This window comes from Synchiropus splendidus, chromosome 2, assembly GCF_027744825.2.
Source record: "Synchiropus splendidus isolate RoL2022-P1 chromosome 2, RoL_Sspl_1.0, whole genome shotgun sequence".
Classification (NCBI taxonomy): Eukaryota; Metazoa; Chordata; class Actinopteri; order Syngnathiformes; family Callionymidae; genus Synchiropus; species Synchiropus splendidus.
In genome coordinates this window covers 31,538,390-31,559,298 of record NC_071335.1, presented here as the reverse complement: position 1 = coordinate 31,559,298, position 20,909 = coordinate 31,538,390, and the positions used below count along the sequence as shown (strand labels likewise).

Sequence of the window (20,909 nt, the reverse complement as noted above, 5' to 3'; positions counted from 1 at the left end):
GCATCAAACCCACAGGCCGGCGGGTGCAAGTGGGGCTGTCTGCTGACTGTGGCAGGTATGAAGAGCCACGAGGCTGATGTACACGATATGACCTTGTTTTTTCTTACCAGAGCTGGAGAAGAAGACTTTTTCTGTGCTGCTCATGGCACCAGGTTTACTGCCCTCAAATCATATATATATATATATATATATAACGGCTTCTAAAAGCATAGCGACAATACTCCTGTTAGAACATAAACATGAAGCACACATCTTAAGCTACTGTGAAAGTCTATCCATCCATCCATCCATCCATGTCTCATGGTTCCTCGTCTGGAAAAAAAGATGGGAAGTCTTTATACATCCATTTCTCTTCACCATTTATTCACAAACCCACACACATTTTGACAAACAGGATTGTCAACGTTTCTCTTTGAACACACGTTTAATACAAATATAACTCATGTTTTTTGGGGGTTTTCTTTACAAAAAATATTGCCATTCTGTCACGCTCAGGTTGAAGCGGGATCTGGAAAGACCTAGAAAGTGCGAACCACAGCATCGGTGTGACATTTATAAAGGATACATCTCTTCATGTAATACAATAACAGCAGCGGGTCATTGAGGATGAAAACAGGGTAAGAAGCATGGACCATTTCAGGACTTCTCAGATCTTACAAGTATAAAGTGAGTCTAGCTCAAGATCAAAAAGGACGCTTTTCTCTGCATCAACAATGGACTTATAGCACCATGAAAAGGAATGTGTGACTTTAGCACTAGTTAATGCACAGATGTGTTCCACGCTTACAAAACAACACGAGCTCCTGAGGCTGCTAGCATAGCCACAGTATAAGTCCCACTGACTGATGACAGAAATGTTGCATCCACCACGGGATTGTATATTTAGCCAATATATTATGTACCAAAATATATATGTATATATATATATATCTCAGAGAACAAGCTCACATAATAGTTATTTATAGTGTATGACACTTGTGCCTGCGGCGCCTCCTGCCCCTTTCAATCTCAGCCCTGTGTACAGCTGCAGAAGAGTCTCTGAGACTTTAAAAAAATATACTTTGTGTAGGATTCCACTAACCCTGCTGCTGACTTATCACCTTTTGAAATGGGAAGAACAGATCTTGGGTGAACTTTTTACAATATGGTGCTGTTTATATCACATCAGGTCCCATTTTGTTGATTGGGGGGGATCAAATGAAGCTTGGCAGGAAAGAGCAACAACTGCTCCGGAGGTCCGTTTCATCAGATTTCAAGTCCGCGGGAGGGCGTTGGCGATGGTCTCCCGGGCACTCTGGCTTAGCCTCTCTGGAAACTTGACCTCAAACTCCACGATAAGGTCACCTCGGCGGTCGGGTCGTTTCGGATATGGAAGGCCCTCGCCGTTGATGTAGCGCCTCATTCCCGGCTGCACGATGTCAGTGACGGACACGGTCACGGTCCGGCCGTCGAGCGTGGGGGCGGAGACTGTGCAGCCACACAAGGCCTAAGAAGAGAGAAGAGATGAATTACGATTAGTTATTGCAACATAACCAGTCTTCACCTCTAATGGAGGTGTGGAAGTTCCTAACTCTGGATTTTTCATTTTAAAGGATTCAATATTGATACCACATTGGAGGTGCTGTACGGATATTTTTTCACACCTGACAATATTTCCAACAATAGCATTCATTTGAATTGTTGAAAAAACTTGAAACACTATAACTGGCCGGGGCTGACTGTATCCAGTCGACTTACGTCTCGCAGTGAGATCTTGGCCGTGTAGACGATGTCAGAATTGTCGCGCTTGAACACAGGATGAGGCTTGTCCTTCAGCACAAAGACAACATCGGCAGGAATGTTCCTGGGGGTCTCATCCCCCTCTTTGGGAAAGGTGATTTTGGTGCCCTCTTTCCACCCCTTCTTAATCTGCACTTCCAGGATCTTATCTTCCCGCCGAAGCGACTGCCCGTCAGGGTTCAAGCGCTTACGGGAGATCTTCATTTTCTTCGTGCAGCCGGAAAGAATCTCCTCCAGCGACACCTTCAGGTCGTGCACAACAGGAGGGTCTTGTTCCTTCTTGACAACGCTGGTGTGGCCACCCATCCCGCCCATGCCAGAGCTGAAGGAGCGGGGGAACCCTCCCATCTTGCTTCCTCCCATTGCAAAACTGGCAAAAGGATCATCAGTCTCCATGTCTTCGTAGTTGCCACCATTGCGGCCACCAAAGAACTGTTCAAAAGGATTCCGCCCGCCGAAGAATTCGGAGAAGATGACATGAGGGTCTCCTTGGAAGGTGTAACTGAAGTTGCCGGGGCCTCCTGCACCACCTCCTGAGGGACCTCCACCTTTCAGACCTGAAGTGGAAAGCAAACATCAAGAGGTCAATCGGACTGCAGTATATTTAACCCAAATACACAAAATAGGATTTGATGGTTATATTACAGTAGGAGAAATACAACAAAATCCTTATATTTACTCATTTACACTGTAGTTGGGCACATACAGACTAGTTTGGGTTGCAGGCAGCAACAGAGGCTCGCGGCACAAAGTCATGCTGAACTGGCAACCGCTGTTCTACTCAACTAGGCAAACATTCGTCGAGAAACTGTTTCCACAAACATTGTCACAAGCAGATGTGCTCATACTGTTGCAGCAGATCTTGTGTGATACTGAGGGGGAAAGCCAAAATTGCACAGTAGAAAAAGATGAGGAAGTTAAACAAAGTTCCAATATGACCCTGAATACAGTTATGCATTTTGGCTGAATTCAGCATAGAGAGGTTCAGTCACAAGAGTTCACTTATTAGTCAACTTATATCTGAAAAGAGAAGATGCAGACTGGCACCCTGACAGGAAGTAATAAATCCAGTCTGAACCGCATGAACTCATCATCACAGTACATATGCACACGCTAAATAGTTGATGTTTCAAAATGCTACAAATGAATAATTTTAAGTGTCAGAAATGTTGTCATTGAATACATTCTTTAAATGGTTTTGCCCGAACCAGCCACGGAATATACACTGGGGTGATAAAACATACAAGTCTTTGACCAAAACAGCAGTGATATTTTAACACATCAACATCAAACTGTGGTTTTGTGAATCGAAGAAAAGCGTTGTTGCAGTAAATGCCGTCAAAACCCTGTGAAAAGACTGGAGAGTAAAAATAAATATACCAGCCTTAAAACTGATGTTTGCTATTCTTTCAGACTTTTAGACAGAATGGGGCTTTTTAAGGCTCAATGAAAGGTTACAGGTCACGGTTTCATCCACAATAATATGACATATGATACAATAAATGGGTTTCACAACTGACAAATTACAACTTTGTAAGTAGACAGAATGAAACAAGGTCATAAGTAGAAAGTCAGAAAATGTCCTGCTACAATTTTTTCCACTGCTTATCAGAGATCAAGTTGAGCGGGCAGCAGCTTGGGTAAAGAGGCCCAGAATACATTGAGATTTTGTAGGGAATACTCAAGCAATTAATTCATATTCTATTAAAAGTAATGATAATAATAATAAGAAATATGGAACAGCAATAACATAATATAATCTTCAGGTTACGTGTTACATGAGCAAAGGTCTTGCACTGACATGACATGTAAAGGCACTATTAAAGTCAGTGTTTACCACATGTGTCTGTGTAAAACAGTTGAAATGGTACACACAGGCCACTGTAGACCAGGAAAAGCAAATGGCGTACAAAAGAATCATTCTCAAAAAAATAATAATACTTGTGACGTTTGCCCATAGAATAACTTTTTTTTTTTCACAGAACGGGCCAAAAGATTAGAATGTAGCCAATTCTTCAGGTTTTCATGTGGACATTCCAATATACAGTGGTAGCTCAGTTCTCGACCACAATCCGTTCCAGACGGCCGTTCGAGAAGCGATTTGTTCGAAATCTGAATCGATTTTCCCCATTACAATAAATGGAAAAAGAAATAATGCATTTGTAGGAGTGAATGTAGAGTGTCTGCTGCAGGTGCGCTGTTCCTCTATGTGTGTGGCCGCTGCATGTGGGAGGGGTTGCCGAGTGAGTGACGTCTCTCCAGAAGTGAAGAGGTGCCCGGTGCGTGTCCAGCTCTGAATGTGCGCTTCTGTGCAGTTTGGCTGTGACAAAGTCATAAACCAAGTAACGCTCTGTCCCAGACTCGCCTCATCCCTGTCCCAGCTCCAGCCCACAACAGGACATCAAACCCTGGAGTGAGCGCTCCAGCCTCGGAGGTGTGGAGAGCGAGCACCTCCCCTGTGACACTCGGTCCAGTGCGGAGACAGGAAAGGTTTTACACCTCAATATAAAGAAAAAACAGTCAGTAAATGTAGCTAACGGGACACGTCTGCATACAGAGGCTGCGTTATACACAATAACAGAGCGCGACGTGGGTCAGCTGATCGGTCCGCGCACGTTTTTTCCGGCTTTTTTCGGGGACGTTCGAGTTCTGGATTTATGTTCGAAATCAGAAGCAAAAAAAAATCTGGAACTCCGATTTGTTCAAAGTCCGGGACGTTCCAAAACCGAGGTTCCACTGTATAAACAAATATGAACATAATTAAAACATATGTATATGTACCTGTAGAATATCCATAGTAGCAATGATTGTGTTTCGACATGAATAATTATAATAACAACTGCCCCCATTGTAAGAACATGAATTGCTATTAATAATTGAGCATTTTGAGTCTGAAGTTGAAATAGACATCGGACGAGACAATGGCGCTATCTAGTGGACTAAGGCCTTCTTACGTAACTATAAACCTCACGAACAGCAGTGTTTATTATTAAGATTGTTACCTCACCTTCACTACTTTAGACGACTGCGCTTGAGACACATTCAATATTTTATGAACCCTGAAACAGGGATCACCCCTGAACCGGAGTCCAGCTCTAAAAGCAGTGATGACAACATGAGCGAAACATCCACACAGCACATGGGTGAATCCACGCCCCTTCCGGCTGTCATCTCCGCCGGGGTTCGACCTCTTCTCTCCGGTGCTTAAGTCTTGTGTAAACATGAGCATATTTCGCAGGCTACAGCTCGCACAACCTCGCCTTCTGACTGTGGTTCCAGTTGCACTTGAAGGACGAGGCGGAGGCGGCGCCATGACAGAGAGTTCAAACTCTCATGTGGTTCTCGGTATTAAAAGCGAGTGCCTCTTACCTTCTTCGCCGTAGCGGTCGTATATGTCTTTCTTCTTCGGGTCGCTCAAAACGTCGTAGGCTTCGGCGACTTCCTTGAATGTATCCTCGGCTCCTGGCGACTTGTTCTTGTCGGGGTGATACCGCAGCGCCTGCTTGCGATACGCCTTCTTGATGTCGTCCTCTGACGCGCCTTTCTTAATCCCCAAAATGTCGTAGTAGTCTTTCCCCATGTCGACGTCCTGGGCAGAAGTGACTCTTCCTCGGAGCGCAGTTGCTGACTGGTTTGGCGGCCCGACTCCCGCCCAGATATTTTATATTAGTTGTGGAAACTTCCAGAGTTTTCTACAACCAGCTCCAGCAGGCTGCCTGTGACGTCACATAGCCACCGCCCACTCCGTCGTCATCCCTGAGCCTACTGTACAGACGGTCAGTGTTGGAAAAAAACGGTCCTGTTTTCTACACACAAAAGTAAAACGTTAGGCGAGATGCGGCATGCAAATTGTATTTTAGTGTGTAAGAAACTGTCTTACAGTCATTTAAATTCAAAGTGAATTCAATTCAAGATTGATCTCTTCAAAGACCGTTATACACACCTCTCCCATGACAATGTTCAATAACTTGTTGTTTACTTTGTATAAATTGTAAATAATGCACTTATTTTGAGTTTTCATTAGATTTTTTTCAATTAAATCTTTTTAATCCACATTCATCATGTATAAAACAATATGATGATGCTTTCTTCATAATCCGATCAGACACTAATAGTGCATATTTAGATTGTTCTATACACTTAAAAATGTACCACCATCATGGGAAGTGAAGAACAAAGCAAAAGCTAGGTGGAGTTGCTGGGAATGATTGCCAGGGTGCAATAAAAGAGATTGAACATGATAAGAGAAGATAAAAAAGCAAAGCTTTAAATTAAAATATACATATATATACAGGTATATATATGAACAGAAAAATGAAACATTACTGTTTCAAAAGGCTGGAGTTGGAGAACAGAGGTAAAGACATGCTGTAAATTGGACACTCAAAAGCTTCCTCTAGATGTGTGTGTGTGTGAGAGAGAGAGAGGTGTGTGTGTCTTGCCCACTCATCGCTGGGATACGTTCCAGCACTCCCCGCAACCCTGAACTGGACTGAGTGCTGGTTAACTGACAATATATGTATGTATGTAAATGAGAAAAACCAACAGTGTGACCCGAAATATGGAATAAAATTGCTTATCTATTTGTATATTTTGACGTCACCTGGAGGAAATATTTATGTGTGTGGACGTTGAGTCCCAGCAGACCCCAATAATAGTTATATTATTTTCACAAAATATTCTTTTCAAAGAGAATTATTGATTATTATTTAGAATAGTAAGCTAAACAAACCTCATGAAGTTTATTTTATTTTATTCATTTTATCTTGGAAATGACTGACAGCTATGGTCTGTGACAAAAGAGTTTCAGCAAGAGATTCAAATGAGAGTTCTGAGAGCCGTTAAATCAATGATATTTCACTTAATCTCTTGGTGGTAACAACAGCAGGGTTTTGAAACATTACAGCAAGTAAAGTAAACAGTAAGTTCCACCAAGAAGCCACGTTGAGATCAACAGGGTCAAATATAAAATGATCTTGGAGGACTAGCAGGCAAAGGTTTCTAATGGACTAGAGTCCAGTAAACATCAACGTAGAATAACGTGCTGAAAATCCAAGCAGGTGGCCACAAGATAATCTGTCACCGAGCAAAGACAGGGATGGATCACAGTGCATTAGGAACCAACCATTGACAGGAGGAGGCAAGGGTGAGGTAGTTGCAAGGATTTCATTTTGTTCATGAAAAAAATAAACACACACACACACACACCATTATGTGAATGAATTGAATTTGTCATTAACTTTTCAGCTGTCATTTCCCTCTTCCAGTGAATGATCAATACCAAAAAGATGATCGACTATGCAGAGTCATTTTTTAAATAATTTAATTGACTTCAAAACAAAAAAAACAAACAAAAAAACTTATTCTGATGATAAGGAAGGAACACGTCTGCGCTCAGGATGAAACATGGAGAAAGGCTCCTCCTCGGTTTCCCTTCAACACCACCGTTCTACAGTCAGGATTAGAAGGCGATAAACATGTAACTATAGTTAATAACAATAATAATAGGGACAGAGTCTGCTGGAACTCAGCAAATCCAATTAGGTCAGCGTTTCAGTTTGCTCTTCTCTCATTGGCTGAATCGCAGACACTCTAGTCTGCTCAAGTGGCTGCAGTTGCAATTGGCCGTGCGGAAAGTGAAGTCCCGCCCACTCCATCTCACCAGCAATTTATCGCCGCGGTGATTGGATGCCGGACCGTCACTCATACAGCCAACTAGGAAAGACTCCAAACTGTCAAGATGAAGCACTACGAGGTGAGTGGTGTCTGTGAAACTCAAAACCATGAATGGAGCATAGGGGTGTAGTTGTTGCGACTGTAGCGCCGCAGCCATGCGAGCCATGTAGCGTTGCCACGCACCGTTTCTCCCATTGTAAAGGCTCGAAGCTACTGTCCACACTCTGCTGTCAGAGCAGGCGACAATGACCGCAGCTTTGTGGCCTCGCGTGCGCGGAAATCGCCGTCTCATAGTGCTATTCGTTCTTCTCATTGTTGTCGTGCGTTTGCCGTTTGGACTTAGTCGATCAGGAATGAACTGATTTCCTTAGTTTTCATGATGTGAGACAAATATAAACGGCTGTATTCGTAGTTGAGTCCCTGCAACAGCGCTGTCTGTGGCCAGTGTGAGTTACGACAACCCCGGCCCTGTCATTCATCTGTTGAAGTTCAGCGTCTTCTGGCTGTGGAGTTTCGTTAAAACAACCCTGAGCGTGTTCTTCAAACGACTTTGCTTCGTCTGCATTGACACCGTTGCGCAACTGACAGTGGTTATCTCACCTACAAAACCGACCCAACAGGATTTGAAGCAGCCCGACTGAAACCTATCTAACCTGCACTGGCTTCTTGGGGGAGTTTGCAACCTGGAAGAAGTGAAACAGCACTTGAATATGTGTGGAATCAGTTCAACAGCAGAAAGTAGTGTGTTAAAATGGGCCCACGCATCGAAGGTTAAATGGTGATTATGAGTTCATGCATTATCTAAAGTTTCTAATAATATGTGAAGATGTTTTTGAACCTATTCCAGAGATATTTGTCATATGTTTTGATTTAAGTCTTTTTTTCGTCCAACAGTATTTTATGGAGGTTCACCAAAGGGCAGCATGCAACGTGTATCTGAGCAAAAATCGGTTCAAAGTTTCATATTTATGACTTAATGCGTTTGTGTGGGCCCCTTCGTTTGATAATGTATGACTCAATACGTGTCTTGCGTCATGCTTCTCTGAAACTGTATTATAATGTCTGACAGAGACAAATTGTGTTCATTTTAACAGCTACTTTACATATTTTGTACAGTAAATAGTCACTAGATGAATGTATGTATGTTGTCATAAACACTAATCATATATCTACATATGATGTGTCCAGGTTTTGGAGAAACTTAACATTTTAATCAGGGGTGGGATTGAATGAAAAAAAAAATCTCATTTGTTAGAGAATTTTGTGGTTTAATCGAATAAGAAAATTTGCCACAAGAAGCCACATTTTTCAATTTGAATGAATTTGCTATATTACTGAATCAAATAATGGACCCATACATACATTTAAACGACAAAATATTGTTTATTTTGCATCAGTTTGACAATAGCACAATAAATCAAGATGGTGTCTATATTCAAGTTTTTATATCACCTTATTTAAACTAAGACTCTTTTAATGTCTTGAAAATATTTGGATAAGAATTTGAATGTTATAAGAATTTCAAGTCCATTCAGAGTAGTGGAAACCCTGGCCATTGTGTAGTGAAAAACATCCCTGAACAAAAGCAAACTCTCTGCTTTTGTTCAGGGATTCTTCCATGTTTGTTATTGTTGTTATCATCCTAGCTGCCACGTGTCTTGTGCATCAGTGGGATCAGTGGACCAGGATCTTCTGCACTGACAAAGGTTCCCTGTTGTCTGGAGAGTAAACTGTTCAATTAAATTCAATTAAAATAAAACGAACAAATATTTTAACGTGTTCATTATGATTAATTATTAAATCACAATGAACTCATTAAAGTCCCACCACTAATTGTAATAGATCACAATGTGGTTTAAATAGTTGTCCCAGTGGTTCCGGAGCCACATCAGTTAGCTGCTAATGGATTTGTTGAGTTTTCACTTTCAATGGCAGAAATGCTGAGTAAAACCTCCCAAATGTGACTTCAGCCTTAAGGCTTTAAAAACCTTTCCATTGTTCCTACGTCTTCATTTTTAATCGTCCCCTTCCTACATTGACTGTCTGAATTAGTTGTGGAGCACATCAGAGAGCTGTGTCTGCTCCCTCAGCACTTGATATGTTCATGCACCAACAGTCAAGCAAATTTGTTTTTCCCCCTCAAAATTCAAGATAAAAAATTCACGAGAGCATGCGAAGCAGGCAGGGCTATTCTTACCACAGTGAAACTCCATGTTTGATAACTTGAAATTTCCTCACGCCTGGCGCTTGGTTCCTGGGCCTACCTCGCCAGGACGGACTGAGGCTGCCAGTGGGAGCTTTATATAGAGCAGCTGGGGGAGGTACGGTGGCAGGGGATACGACTGGCAAAGCATGATGGATTTAATTTCCAAAACCCCTTGGGTGCAGTGTCACATGACCGACTTTGCTGATTGATATACATGAAATCCTTAATGGTGTGAATGAACTAAGTGAGGCAACAGAATGAACCGAGTTCCCTCTAAATATAGGCCGCAGTCATTCTCTATTACTTACATTTTGTCTCCTGTTTGTATTTTAGTAACGTTAAAACCAGACATGTTACAGCACGAAATCAGTCAGACACATGCTGTTGCAAACACGGAACAATAGTGTCTGTACTTATTAGCATTTGGACAAATGTGTAATTATTTTGTCATTAGCGCGGCATTAGCATGAGCAGCATGTCCAACGTGCATGCACTTTCCACGCGCTTGCATCACTGATGTAGCACTTTGAAATGCAAGTCCGCCTTGAATACGGGCCTTTCCAGGTCTTCCACTTGTTTAAGCTGAAATGTTCCTATGCTTTTCTGGTCTCAGATTGTAATTGTTGTTCTGACCACAGATGTTTTCTCTTCCTGTTGGTTGCTGGTCCTACCCACGTATTAATTTTTCACATTTTTGCTAATTTGCATGTTTGTTTCCGCCCGCAAAAACAACTTTATATCTGTACCGATTTCCATTGGCCATTCGCAGCACGCCTGCTGGACAGACTAAGAATGTTTTGTCCAAAAGTGTCTGTGTTTTAAATCATTTCAAAACCAGAATAGTTAAAGAATAATAAAGAGTTAACACAGATTTCACAAGGAATCAGCGTAATAAATCCAGCTAATCCAAGTAGAACGCTTGTTTTTATAGCTCTTATTGTGAAGACTACAGAGTATTGTGTGACAGTAAGTGCCATGTTATGTTCTGTCCTGAATGAATGGATGAATGAATGTTTATTTCAATCTCACATCAAACATTCTTTCATCAGCGACCTAATATATTGTAATTTAATGCATTTATTTTTTATACAGTTGTATTTTGAATTGATAAAAACTACACATTTTACGATTATTTTTTTTTTTTACATTAAAAAAAAAACAAATAAAAATAGACTTTTGGTTCAGCAGTTAAGAATATATAGAAGGAACGTTTAACTTTTTGTTCTTGCTCCATTTGCATGTTCATTTAAGTCGAGAGCTTACCGGTGTCGAGTGCCTTAGTAGGGCACAAGCTGGGCCAAGTTCAATGACAAATGGGTTTGACCAGTTGCTGCTTCGCGTCCCATCCGCTTTACAAAATGGGTTTTCCAGACTGATGGTCATTAGCGTAAGTGAGGGGTGGCGGGTGGGAGGGGTGTTTCAGGGGAATGCCCGACTAAGCTTTCAGCGTGTGGACTATTATCGCCCAGGAAAAGGCATCTCCGTAGGTGCGGGAGGCGGTTGCTTCTGAGACATGGTGTGATGCTCTGACACTGCGCTGGAGCTAAAGCGGAGCATGGAAATAGTCACTGATGGACAAGGACCACCACCTGATGCTGTGGTGCTCCAAAGGCATGTTAGCAGACTGGATGGCTGAAAATTAATAGAGATCCCATGACATCACTAAATAGGATGACCAGGGTGGGGGGGGGGGACCGCGGCTAAAATGGTTAGTTATGCAGAGTTTGCAGCCGATGATTATATTTAGCTGCTAGCGGAGGAAGCGATGGGGTCAAACTAGGAAAGGGTGTGTTGTTTGCTGTTATAACTTCACTCCTTTTGGCCACTTAGTGGTGTCAGAGGTCAGCGGGTATCTGTTTTAGGAAGCTGCTGCATTTCAGAACTAAGTGGGTGCCACGCTGAAATGGAGCCTGGAGGGCTTGAGGAGCGTGCAGATGATCTACAGTGGAGCGTTTGTGGCGCGGCATGCTGGACATTCCTGTGTACGCAACTGTGTACACACATGTGGCATAGATCTGTTCTCCGGGGGTCCCTGCCTGTTAAATAAAGGACCAGAAGTGAAGGACTGAAGACGAGAAGGAAGAGGGAGGGGCCGCGCTCAGAGCCAAGTGCAGCCCCGCTCCTTTAACGCTCGCTCGGAAATCACATCCAGGTAGACGGTCCGGGGGTTGAGACCACCGACAGCAAGGGAGGACTGGAGGAGGTCTGTGGACATGGATGCCCTGGCGCTCGAGGCCACTAGTAAAAAGGCAGCTAACGGAGCGGTCGCGGCGCTAGCCGCACCTGTGTTCACGCCGACACCTGTTAAACGAAAACAAGCCAAGAAAACTAAGAAAGCTGTTGTTTTCTTTGAGGTGGAGATTCTGGATGCCAAGACCAAGGACAAGCTGTGTTTCCTCGACAAGGTAAGCGCTTCGGTTTTCTGTCTGAATCCACCCAAAGTTGAGTGAACAAATGTTCTGACCCGGCATCCTGTGATGTCTGCAGCAACTGTCTCTGACTTCTCTAGAACATCGGCTTGGTCGCCTGACATTTGTCTCCCCAAGTCACATGAGTTAATACTGATGCAATGTTTCACACCTATTTCTGTGGTGCTGCCTGGCAACCGATGTCTCTGAAATGGAACACATACATCGCACTGGTAAAGCTTTGACATAAATATGGTAACTGCGTTGTTTAGTCCGTTTAAAGCGCCACTTTAGGAAAACAGGATTTCATGTTCTCAAATACACTTGTAATTTATGAGTGATGCTTGGTGTCGCAATGTTCATATCAAGTGTGAATTAAATGCCAGACATAAAAATATCCAATAACCACTTCGGAGCACAGCAGGAGTCACTGCTCAGAGGAAATGTAGTTCATCATGACGCAACTCTTGTCAAATATTTATTTGTTGTTTAACTGTCAAAATAAGAAATCGTATCACTTGTTTTGAATGTGTGCTTCACATGTGAGCACTCAAGTGTGGCAGGGACAGTTGAATATTGTTGCTCAGCAGTTGCTCGCCGTCCCACTGCAAGGAAAAGCAAGCTTGTTCCTTCAAGTGCCGGTAAACAGGTTCAACTTTATGTTCACACTTCCGACTCATAATGCAGTGGGGAAATACTGAAGAATACTGTGAGGGTGTTAATGGAAGGAGCTGGACACGGTCCAGAAACACACATGCCGTCTAACACTTATTGAAGTATTAGGCCTATCATGTGGTGCTGCCGGGGGGGCTGAGGGTTCACATAGAGGCTGTCCCACTGAAGTCATCGTGCTGAAAATGGTGCGTTGTCTTCGAGCCCACATGAACAGAAGTAAGATGATCGGAGTTGGAAACCTTTACTGCTGCGGGGTCAAGCTGTCCTGGGAAAGGCCATGAAACTCTGAATTAAAGGTGATTTGGCTGTAAATGTCAATTTCACTAGATTGAATTATTATGTATATAAAATGTTCATGGACATTTATGAAGCTACATGAATCACAGAAAGCAATAATTTATTATCTTCATTCCTGGAAGCACATTTGGTGCTTGTAAAAAGAAAAAAAGTCATATTTTTGAGCACAAAACTTATCATAAAGTGTGTAATGGTGACAGTTTGATTACTATTTTGTAATGTCAATATGTCAATATATTATCTCGTTCATTTTTACTGGTACTGTGTTCATAGTCTTTGTTTGTTTATAGATATTGAATTTTCTCTTCAACAACCATATTATTCATTTTGATAATCAACCACAGTGTTTATTTATATATTTTTAAATTATTATTACTTTTTTAAATCATTACCATTCCCTGCCCTGTTTCATTCTTCTGCTTTGCGCTTCCACCCACCCATCCATCCATCTATTGTGAATGGATGGATGGATGCTAGGTACCTGAGATGTTCATCTAGCTCTTGCTGTAGATGACTCCCGTCCTGTGGGAGGCGCTGTGATGTCAGGTCTATGTTGTTTTTTGACGGCCATGTCAAATCCCATCAGCTGCGACCATTGCAAGTGTTAAAAAGTTGAGTCTCTGACATCAGTCTCAGGTTTTCGTGTGGGAAGCAGAGCGTCTTGGTGGCCCTTCTCTTTAGCGAAATTCTAGACCGGATAGAGATTGGAATTGGTGTATCAAACTTGTGTGTTTTGTGATTCATATTTTTTCCAAACTCGACGTGAATGTATCTCAGTTGAAGCAAAGCTTTTTTGCTCCGAGGCAGACAGAAGACTTCTCATACAAATGTTAGCTCTGGGTGGGATGACATGCGTTTGAGTGCTGCCAGGAAAAACACTTGTTTCTCAATTTCCGTGCCATTGTGTTTATATTTGGGAGCAGCCGTTGCTGGCAGACTGGCACAAGGTCATCCACTTTGGCTGTGAATCTGTGTGTGTGTGTGGACGCTCTGCGTCACCCTAATACTGGCTCTGGAATAGTTGACATCCATGAGCTGCGTGGGTCCAGCTGATGCTAAATTTATCACTTATATCTGTCATGAAAGGAGACGTGTGTTATTGTATTTTACTTGGTGATCCAGCCTCTTCACCTCCTGTGGTTTGGTCATTTCAGGTGGAGCCAAATGCCACGATCGGGGAGATCAAGTCCATGTTCCACAAGAGCCGTAAGTGAACCGGTCCAGCTTAGCAACCAGTGGAGGGCAGGGAAAACACAGATTTGAATGAGACACTTTAGAAGCACTTTGGAAGTTGCTTCTAAAGTGAGGGGAGCAAAACTCTCATCTGGGTGATCATAAAGGACTCAAGACTCATGTAGATAACCTGGAACATATGTTTTGATTTAAAAAATAAAATGAATAAAGGGCTTTAATAACGCTGGAGAGCAACAAGGAAATGTTCATAATGGTGAGAACATTGACTGTTCTGACATCTACATCTCTGGTCCTCCACAGATCCTCAGTGGTATCCTGCCCGTCAGTCCATCCGCCTCGACCCAAGTGAGTGAAGGTTCCCCTCAGTATTCTCAGAACATACAGTCGAGCCCCAGCTTTGTCTCCCCAGAGGGAAAGTCTCTGAAGGACGAGGATGTTCTGCAGAATCTTCCAGTGGGAACCACGGCTACATTCTACTTCAGAGACCTGGGCTCTCAGATCAGCTGGGTCAAAGTGAGTGCAGACGCTAACCCTCTGAACCAGGACCTGGTTGGCTTGTCCGCTGCCTTGTGTTCACTGGGATCCCCGGCTTTTACTGCTGCTCTTATTCAAACTTTTTCAACACCCTTTCAATGACATCTCATAAGGCTGGCAAAATTAAATAACGGAGAACGTTTTGGTTGAATGTTTAACTGTAATAATGTGAAGTGTCTGTCCGTCTAGCGGAATATATGAACTGTAGTTTACAAAATACATTCATAGTGGAAAAAAAAATAATTTCACAAACTTACACAGGACTATTTTCACCTTTTACTGTTGATCATCTGTAATAATGGTGTTGTTTAGACTGAACTGTCAGTCCAGGGTAAAATATAGTCAAGCTCATTTGTTGCTGATACATATAAAATAAGTGGTTTATTTATGGTAATAAATGTTCCCTAATCCAGAGTGTAACGCCCAAAATATATAAAATAGAATAAAATCGCAGAAATCCAAATTATGAATCCATGATAGTATATATTTTCTTGTTTATAATTCTTAAAATTATGGGATGTTATCTGTTTTGTAACCACAACTCTCGACTTTTTTCTTAAGATTGCTGTTTCTATGGCACTTTTTAAACCTCAAGTTTCTTCATTCCAGGTCTTCATGACGGAGTACACAGGTCCTCTGGTCATCTACCTGTTGTTCTACTTCAGGGTTCCTTTAATCTACGCTCCCAAATATGACTTCACTACAAGTAAACACTGGGTCGTACAGTAGGTGTCTCACTCTAACTCGCACACACACGCTGAATGACTGTAGTGAGAGGGTCTGTGCTCACCTGCTCGCATGTGCTGTTCCCAGTCTGGCCTGTATGTGTCACTCTTTCCACTATGTGAAGAGGCTGCTGGAGACGGTGTTTGTCCACCGCTTCTCCCACGGAACCATGCCGCTGCGCAACATATTTAAAGTGAGTGATGGTGTGAGGTGGGTGGCCACGTACGTCAGAGTTTAACCCCGTGTTTTCCATCACACAGAACTGCACTTACTACTGGGGCTTTGCTGCCTGGATGGCCTACTACATCAACCATCCGCTCTACACACCGCCCAGTGAGTCCCAGCGCACTCGCCCCTCTGCTGTTCGCCTCACGCGATAACTCTCTCTCGTCTCGTGTCTTGTGTTAGTTTATGGAGAGCAGCAGATCCGACTGGCCCTCATCATGTTCCTGGTGAGAAGCTGCTTCTAACTTCTCATGCAGTTTTAATGATGTGATGATGTTCTCCTCAGTTCTGTCAGATTGGAAACTTCTCCATCCACGTTGCTCTTCGGAACCTCCGTCCGCCAGGTGAGAACTCGTGTTCCAGAGGAGTCCTGATCGAAGTGAAGGAGTTCATCACACTCTCGTCTCCACACAGGCTCCAAAACTCGGAAGATCCCCTACCCAACCAAGAACCCCTTCACCTGGATCTTCCTGCTGGTCTCTTGCCCAAACTACACCTATGAGGTCAAATTCTTTAAAACCGTCTTATTTTCTTGTGTTTTTTTTCCCACTGTAGTGTTAGATTGTGCGTCTATTTCAACATAAAGTCATGCTAGAAATCCACATCATGTTTATCAGCACAACACTTTTTATAGTGATGAATGATTTGTGACCGTGTGACTCCCTGTCCCCTGCAGCTGGGCTCCTGGCTGGGCTTCACGCTGATGACCCAGTGTCTGCCGGTGGCTTTCTTCACTGTTGTGGGCTTCATCCAGATGACGGTGTGGGCCAAGGGAAAGCACCGCAGCTACCTGAAGGAGTTCCGTGACTACCCTCCCCTGCGCTCCCCCATCCTCCCCTTCATCCTGTAGAAGCATCCGCGGCGCCGCCTTCCACAACCCGACCCTCACTGACTCAACAAACGCCCCACTTCCACACACCTGTTGTCGCTGCAACAGTGTCTATCTTGCTTCTTGTGTGTTGCTTAACTTTGCTCGACTCAATGTTCAACAGCATGTGCTCCTGACTGTAGTTCAGGTTTGGAATTGCCATGTTTGCTCTCAATGATCCTAATGTAATCCATGGCCACGTTTTTTTTTCAGACTGACTCGAGTAATTTATTAAAAAAAGATACCAAAACCATCTGGATAGTGGTTTTATTTCCAGCGTCCTGGAGGACATCCTCAGTCAGGTCTTGGCTGAAGTCTGACCAGCAGGGCATTTATGGAGCTTGATCAAATGTCCTCCGGCTTGAGGCTCGGTCATAAAATGTATAATTTATGGAGCATATCTCCGGCGTACCTGAGAGGATGACAGTGCAGTTGATACACACGACGACTGGAATAACATTTAGGGCTTAAACAAGATGGTTTATTAGTTATGGTGGTGGTTTATGTACAGAGGAGAGAGAAAGGTGTTGGCAGATCATGCAGCCTGAGCCTCGATCCTCTTCTTCCTCAGCTGGAGCCTCCTCTCCCTCTCGTACTCCTTCATTCTCATCACGTAGCTGGAAACAGGGGCAGGAAATGACGTCAAACTTACACACGAGCTATAATATGCACAACTATATTCATTCCTAATTTAAGCGAAAAAGGTGCTCTTGTATCGCGCATCAAGTTTCTTACACCAGTGGCCCCTAATAATTTAGTGCCACGAACACAACGCCAGAAAAGTGAAATAATGGCATGAATATCTGCTGCTGTGCTGTGGCAACATGACAGTGAGGCCTGGTGGAAGACCACTGCCTTTATATCAGGACATTTGGCATCACATGCAATGATCCCTGCAGACGGGGACCTGATCCCAACTGCAGTGGATTCTTTCTATCTCAGTTCGAGGTGGAACAAACACTTGAGCACTCAACAGCAAAAAAGAAAAAGTATTTTTCTGACCAATTTCATTTTAAATATGTATGACAATCCAGAGGCTCAGCTTTAAATGCGACACTACACACTGACGTCACCCACGCAACAACTAAACCCCATTTATGTCTGATATTGTTGATGACAATCCAACTGAAAGCTTTGGGCAACTCAAGTTCATGCTTGCAGAATCTCATATTTAATGTCCACTTGGTGGTGCCAGAGCGCAAATGAACCTTCTTGAAGAGACGACTTAGGAGTGGAACCAATTCCTCTAATTGCCTCAGTGCTTCAAGAAGCTTCATCTCACCATCACTAGTTAAAGTTGGTGGAGGCGATAACGGAACCAAAAAAAGTGTGTCTACTCTGAAACTGTCAGAAGGATGGGAGCATTTCTGCCTGCATGTGAAGACAATGACGGCTGTGTTTCGGTGCAACAAAACTGGCCAAATGGTCAATGGCCAAACATAATGTTTCACACAGCTGAATGTGCGGCCGCTGAATTACCACGGTTTGCTCTTCAGGTTAATGTGTTCTGGGAAAAGTCAGCGTGGCAGAGTTGAGATGAAAGTACAGCCATGATAATGCTAGCCAAGTTGTTGCCTCAGCAACTCAGCTGAGCTTGGCTGGACACTTTTGTCAGACCACACTGTGCAGAGTCGTGACAGTTTGAAATACAATTCTCACTCTGAGAATTGTATTTCTCGCCAGTCTTGAGTCTAAAGGCAACCTAATCTAACCTAAGTGACTGTTAATATGGATCTCACACCCTCTGCTAATTTTGCATTTGTTCAATTTTGCTCCTCCAGTGGGCGTGTAGACTGGGTTGATAACTAAAGTGACACTACTACTGTGTGAGCAAGGTAGCAATAACTTCTATTGGCTCTCACACCGTCATGTAACACAGCTAAAATTAAACAGTCTACGATGCAACACACGCAACCATATTCCCACAGAGAGCTCAGGGATCACAAGTCTTAGTAATGTTAAGTATAATGTCAAGTAGGCCTCCACAATAAATCGTAAAAAAAAAAATGTGATTTCGATTCACCCTTGAGTCTGATTTAATGTTCAATTAATTTCGATTTACATTTAATTTACAAACTGACTGGATTTGCATCACAAATGCTTCGTTCCTTTGTGAGTTTTACGCTCCCAAGCTACTACTTTCTGAGTTCCCACAATGCTCGTGACTTCTCCTTCAACCAATGACGAAGCGCCTTGTAGTCACATGTTTCACGGGTGACGTGAACGCGGTCGTGACTGGGTCGACCGGCGACCGGATAGAAACTGAAGGAATATGGATGACAAACTGGGAACTAGTGAGGAAAAAAAGGACGGAGCATGTAGAGTGTTCCGGGGTCATGAAAGTAAGAGCACTGGTTCCTCAGCAGCAACACCTGTCGTGACGCAACTTTGTTTTGTCATGGTTTATGTGTGCAATAAACTACGTATTTCATGAGGAAAAAAAATCGTGGCAGAGAATCGTGATCAATTCTTAGCTAAAAAAAATTCATATTCTCCCCTGAATCGTGCTGGCCTAATGTCAAGTCTCTCCGTCTTCAGTAGACCATCACATACAAAGACCATCGTGAGGCCCTGAGCAAGCAGCAAACTCAGCCACCGTATTTGTTCCTCATGTAATGCAACCTTCTGGTTTTGGACATATCAGTGTGCAGGGGCATCACCCACTGGCGGGTCCTTTGAACAAGTCCATAAGCATTGCGGGCGACTAGTCTCAGTGTCTGGATTCACGTTCATGTGTTTCCAAATTGGAAACAGATTCCAAAGCAGATAAATTCAAGCCAAACTTCACAGATATTCAAACAGAAACTACTACAGGCCCTAAAAGGGTGACAAAAACGTGCGTATATATCGCAGGGGCAATGCTTTACATCACATTTTTACAGTTTAAAAAGCATCAGATTGACTTGCGTGTTGAATCCATAGGATCACTTACTCCTGCATCTCGCAGTAGTCCCAGTCGTGTCTCTCGTGCTTGCAGGCCAGGAAGTTAGGCCAGTTGTCCCGCTTGCACTTCATGAGCTTCAGCAGGTGATGAGCACAGTAGTCCCTCTGCTCCACTGGCACCTGAGCCAAATTCATCTGCTCCTGAGTGGCGACCATCACTGCCAAAAGAAAACACAAAGGGACACACGACTCAAATCACATATACTGCACGACACGTTTTTATCTTCCAAAATTGAGATGCTCATCTGCTTTGGTGTTCTCCATTATCCAGCAATATTCCATTATTGTAGTGTAAAACACGCAGCTTTTCTCAGCGTGACCACATTTAGTGAATGTCAAATCCATCCGTTGGTGTTGGGGGTCCTCACCTCATGCGTCACAATTGAACATGACTGTCTTTACTCTGAATACACAGTGTACTAACGAAAACATTCAGTCATCAATACACACAAGGACAATGAAGTCTTTCGTTTTGAGAACATATTGATCGATTGTATCATTCAAAGTTGCTTCACATTGTCAGTCACGTGTATCTGAATATGCATTGCGGTAACATTTCATGTGGATTACGCTAAATGAGCGAAACCAGTAGCGTTCCATTGAGTGACAGCGCTGCGGGGCTAATGCTAGGCTATATAGCTAGCGCTTAGCCGCAGACAACAACTGGGTCTAATCTTTCAAAGTAGTCAGCGAAGGCAAATCTTGTATTGCATGCAACTAACGAGTCTGGTGTCTGTAGACAAACCTCGTTCTTTTCTCTCTGGAAAACCATAGTTGGGGTCAAACTCGAATTTCTTTCTCGGGTCCGGTTCGGTGTCACTCTCGGTGATATAACGTCTGGCGAGGTGAGCTCCCATGTCGCCCGTATGGTCAACACTCAGTGACGTATAAATGTTATTAATCGCTTTGCAGAATCCAAATATTTCAACAGTTCAGCAACGACTCCGCCATTCGGTCACCTCCACGGGACCCTAGCAGACACTTCCGCTGCAGAACGGAAATAAACAGACGTGCGGTGCGACGGAGATAAGCCTCCCCGGAACGACTAAAAGGTTCCACTTATTTATTCAGCTTAATATCTTGACATGAGTGAAAATACTCAATAAATTAGATCATTTGTTCTTTTATAAACATGTGAGTGAACTTGAAATCACAAAGTCTTGTACAGCCAGCTAAATACCACCATTCTTTTTTATTAAATGATATAGTTCATGTCACTCACCTACACCATTGCTGCAAAAATATTTAACTATATTTAACACCTATTTGCTGAGATATGAAAACTAAGATACATTTTACATGGAAAAGCTTTTTTTGCGATCAAAAAATGAAAGAATTTAGGTTCATTGCAGGGGATATTTTCTTGTGTTTTCCTTGC

General features: G+C 43.1%; 3 protein-coding genes across 4 annotated transcripts; 1 reads left to right on the top strand and 2 right to left on the bottom strand.

The window, feature by feature from the left end:
• Window positions 1–350: 350 nt before the first annotated feature.
• LOC128753778 (dnaJ homolog subfamily B member 1-like) lies at window positions 351–5,499 on the bottom strand. The gene is made up of 3 exons (XM_053855848.1): window positions 5,149–5,499; window positions 1,738–2,336; window positions 351–1,486 (listed from the first exon to the last, which is right to left on the bottom strand). Exons 1-3 carry the CDS (start codon window positions 5,357–5,359, stop codon window positions 1,253–1,255), a joined length of 1,044 nt encoding a protein of 347 aa, XP_053711823.1. The 5' UTR covers window positions 5,360–5,499; the 3' UTR covers window positions 351–1,252.
• Window positions 5,500–7,444: 1,945 nt separating this feature from the next.
• LOC128754918 (very-long-chain enoyl-CoA reductase) lies at window positions 7,445–16,828 on the top strand. Of its 2 annotated transcripts, XM_053857912.1 has the most exons (12): window positions 7,445–7,534; window positions 12,016–12,066; window positions 14,196–14,247; window positions 14,536–14,580; window positions 14,645–14,748; window positions 15,379–15,494; window positions 15,583–15,688; window positions 15,756–15,828; window positions 15,904–15,947; window positions 16,007–16,064; window positions 16,135–16,223; window positions 16,397–16,828. In XM_053857912.1, the coding sequence occupies exons 1-12, from the start codon at window positions 7,520–7,522 to the stop codon at window positions 16,568–16,570; spliced, it is 927 nt and encodes a 308-aa protein (XP_053713887.1). In that variant the 5' UTR covers window positions 7,445–7,519; the 3' UTR covers window positions 16,571–16,828. The 2 variants fall into 2 exon arrangements, with proteins under 2 accessions (XP_053713887.1, XP_053713886.1); XM_053857911.1 differs by lacking the exon at window positions 7,445–7,534 and having other exon boundaries at window positions 11,440–12,066.
• Window positions 16,829–17,047: 219 nt separating this feature from the next.
• On the bottom strand, window positions 17,048–20,516 carry LOC128754456 (NADH dehydrogenase [ubiquinone] 1 beta subcomplex subunit 7-like). The gene is made up of 3 exons (XM_053857081.1): window positions 20,277–20,516; window positions 19,521–19,689; window positions 17,048–17,205 (listed from the first exon to the last, which is right to left on the bottom strand). Exons 1-3 carry the CDS (start codon window positions 20,386–20,388, stop codon window positions 17,124–17,126), a joined length of 363 nt encoding a protein of 120 aa, XP_053713056.1. The 5' UTR covers window positions 20,389–20,516; the 3' UTR covers window positions 17,048–17,123.
• Window positions 20,517–20,909: the final 393 nt, after the last annotated feature.

Bases quoted from the DNA above. Each gene is read 5' to 3' on its own strand.
- LOC128753778 (XM_053855848.1), bottom strand. From the start codon at position 5,359: ATGGGGAAAGACTACTACGACATTTTGGGGATTAAGAAAGGCGCGTCA. The intron at 2,337-5,148 runs GTAAGAGGCACT...TTTCCACTTCAG, and splicing joins CGACCGCTACGGCGAAGAAG to GTCTGAAAGGTGGAGGTCCC. The intron at 1,487-1,737 runs GTAAGTCGACTG...CTCTCTTCTTAG, and splicing joins CCAAGATCTCACTGCGAGAC to GCCTTGTGTGGCTGCACAGT.
- LOC128754918 (XM_053857911.1), top strand. From the start codon at position 11,875: ATGGATGCCCTGGCGCTCGAGGCCACTAGTAAAAAGGCAGCTAACGGA. The intron at 14,248-14,535 runs GTAAGTGAACCG...GGTCCTCCACAG, and splicing joins GTCCATGTTCCACAAGAGCC to ATCCTCAGTGGTATCCTGCC. The intron at 16,224-16,396 runs GTCAAATTCTTT...TGTCCCCTGCAG, and splicing joins GCCCAAACTACACCTATGAG to CTGGGCTCCTGGCTGGGCTT.
- LOC128754456 (XM_053857081.1), bottom strand. From the start codon at position 20,388: ATGGGAGCTCACCTCGCCAGACGTTATATCACCGAGAGTGACACCGAA. The intron at 19,690-20,276 runs GTTTGTCTACAG...TTCTTTTGGCAG, and splicing joins TCCAGAGAGAAAAGAACGAG to TGATGGTCGCCACTCAGGAG. The intron at 17,206-19,520 runs GTAAGTGATCCT...CCCTGTTTCCAG, and splicing joins GACTACTGCGAGATGCAGGA to CTACGTGATGAGAATGAAGG.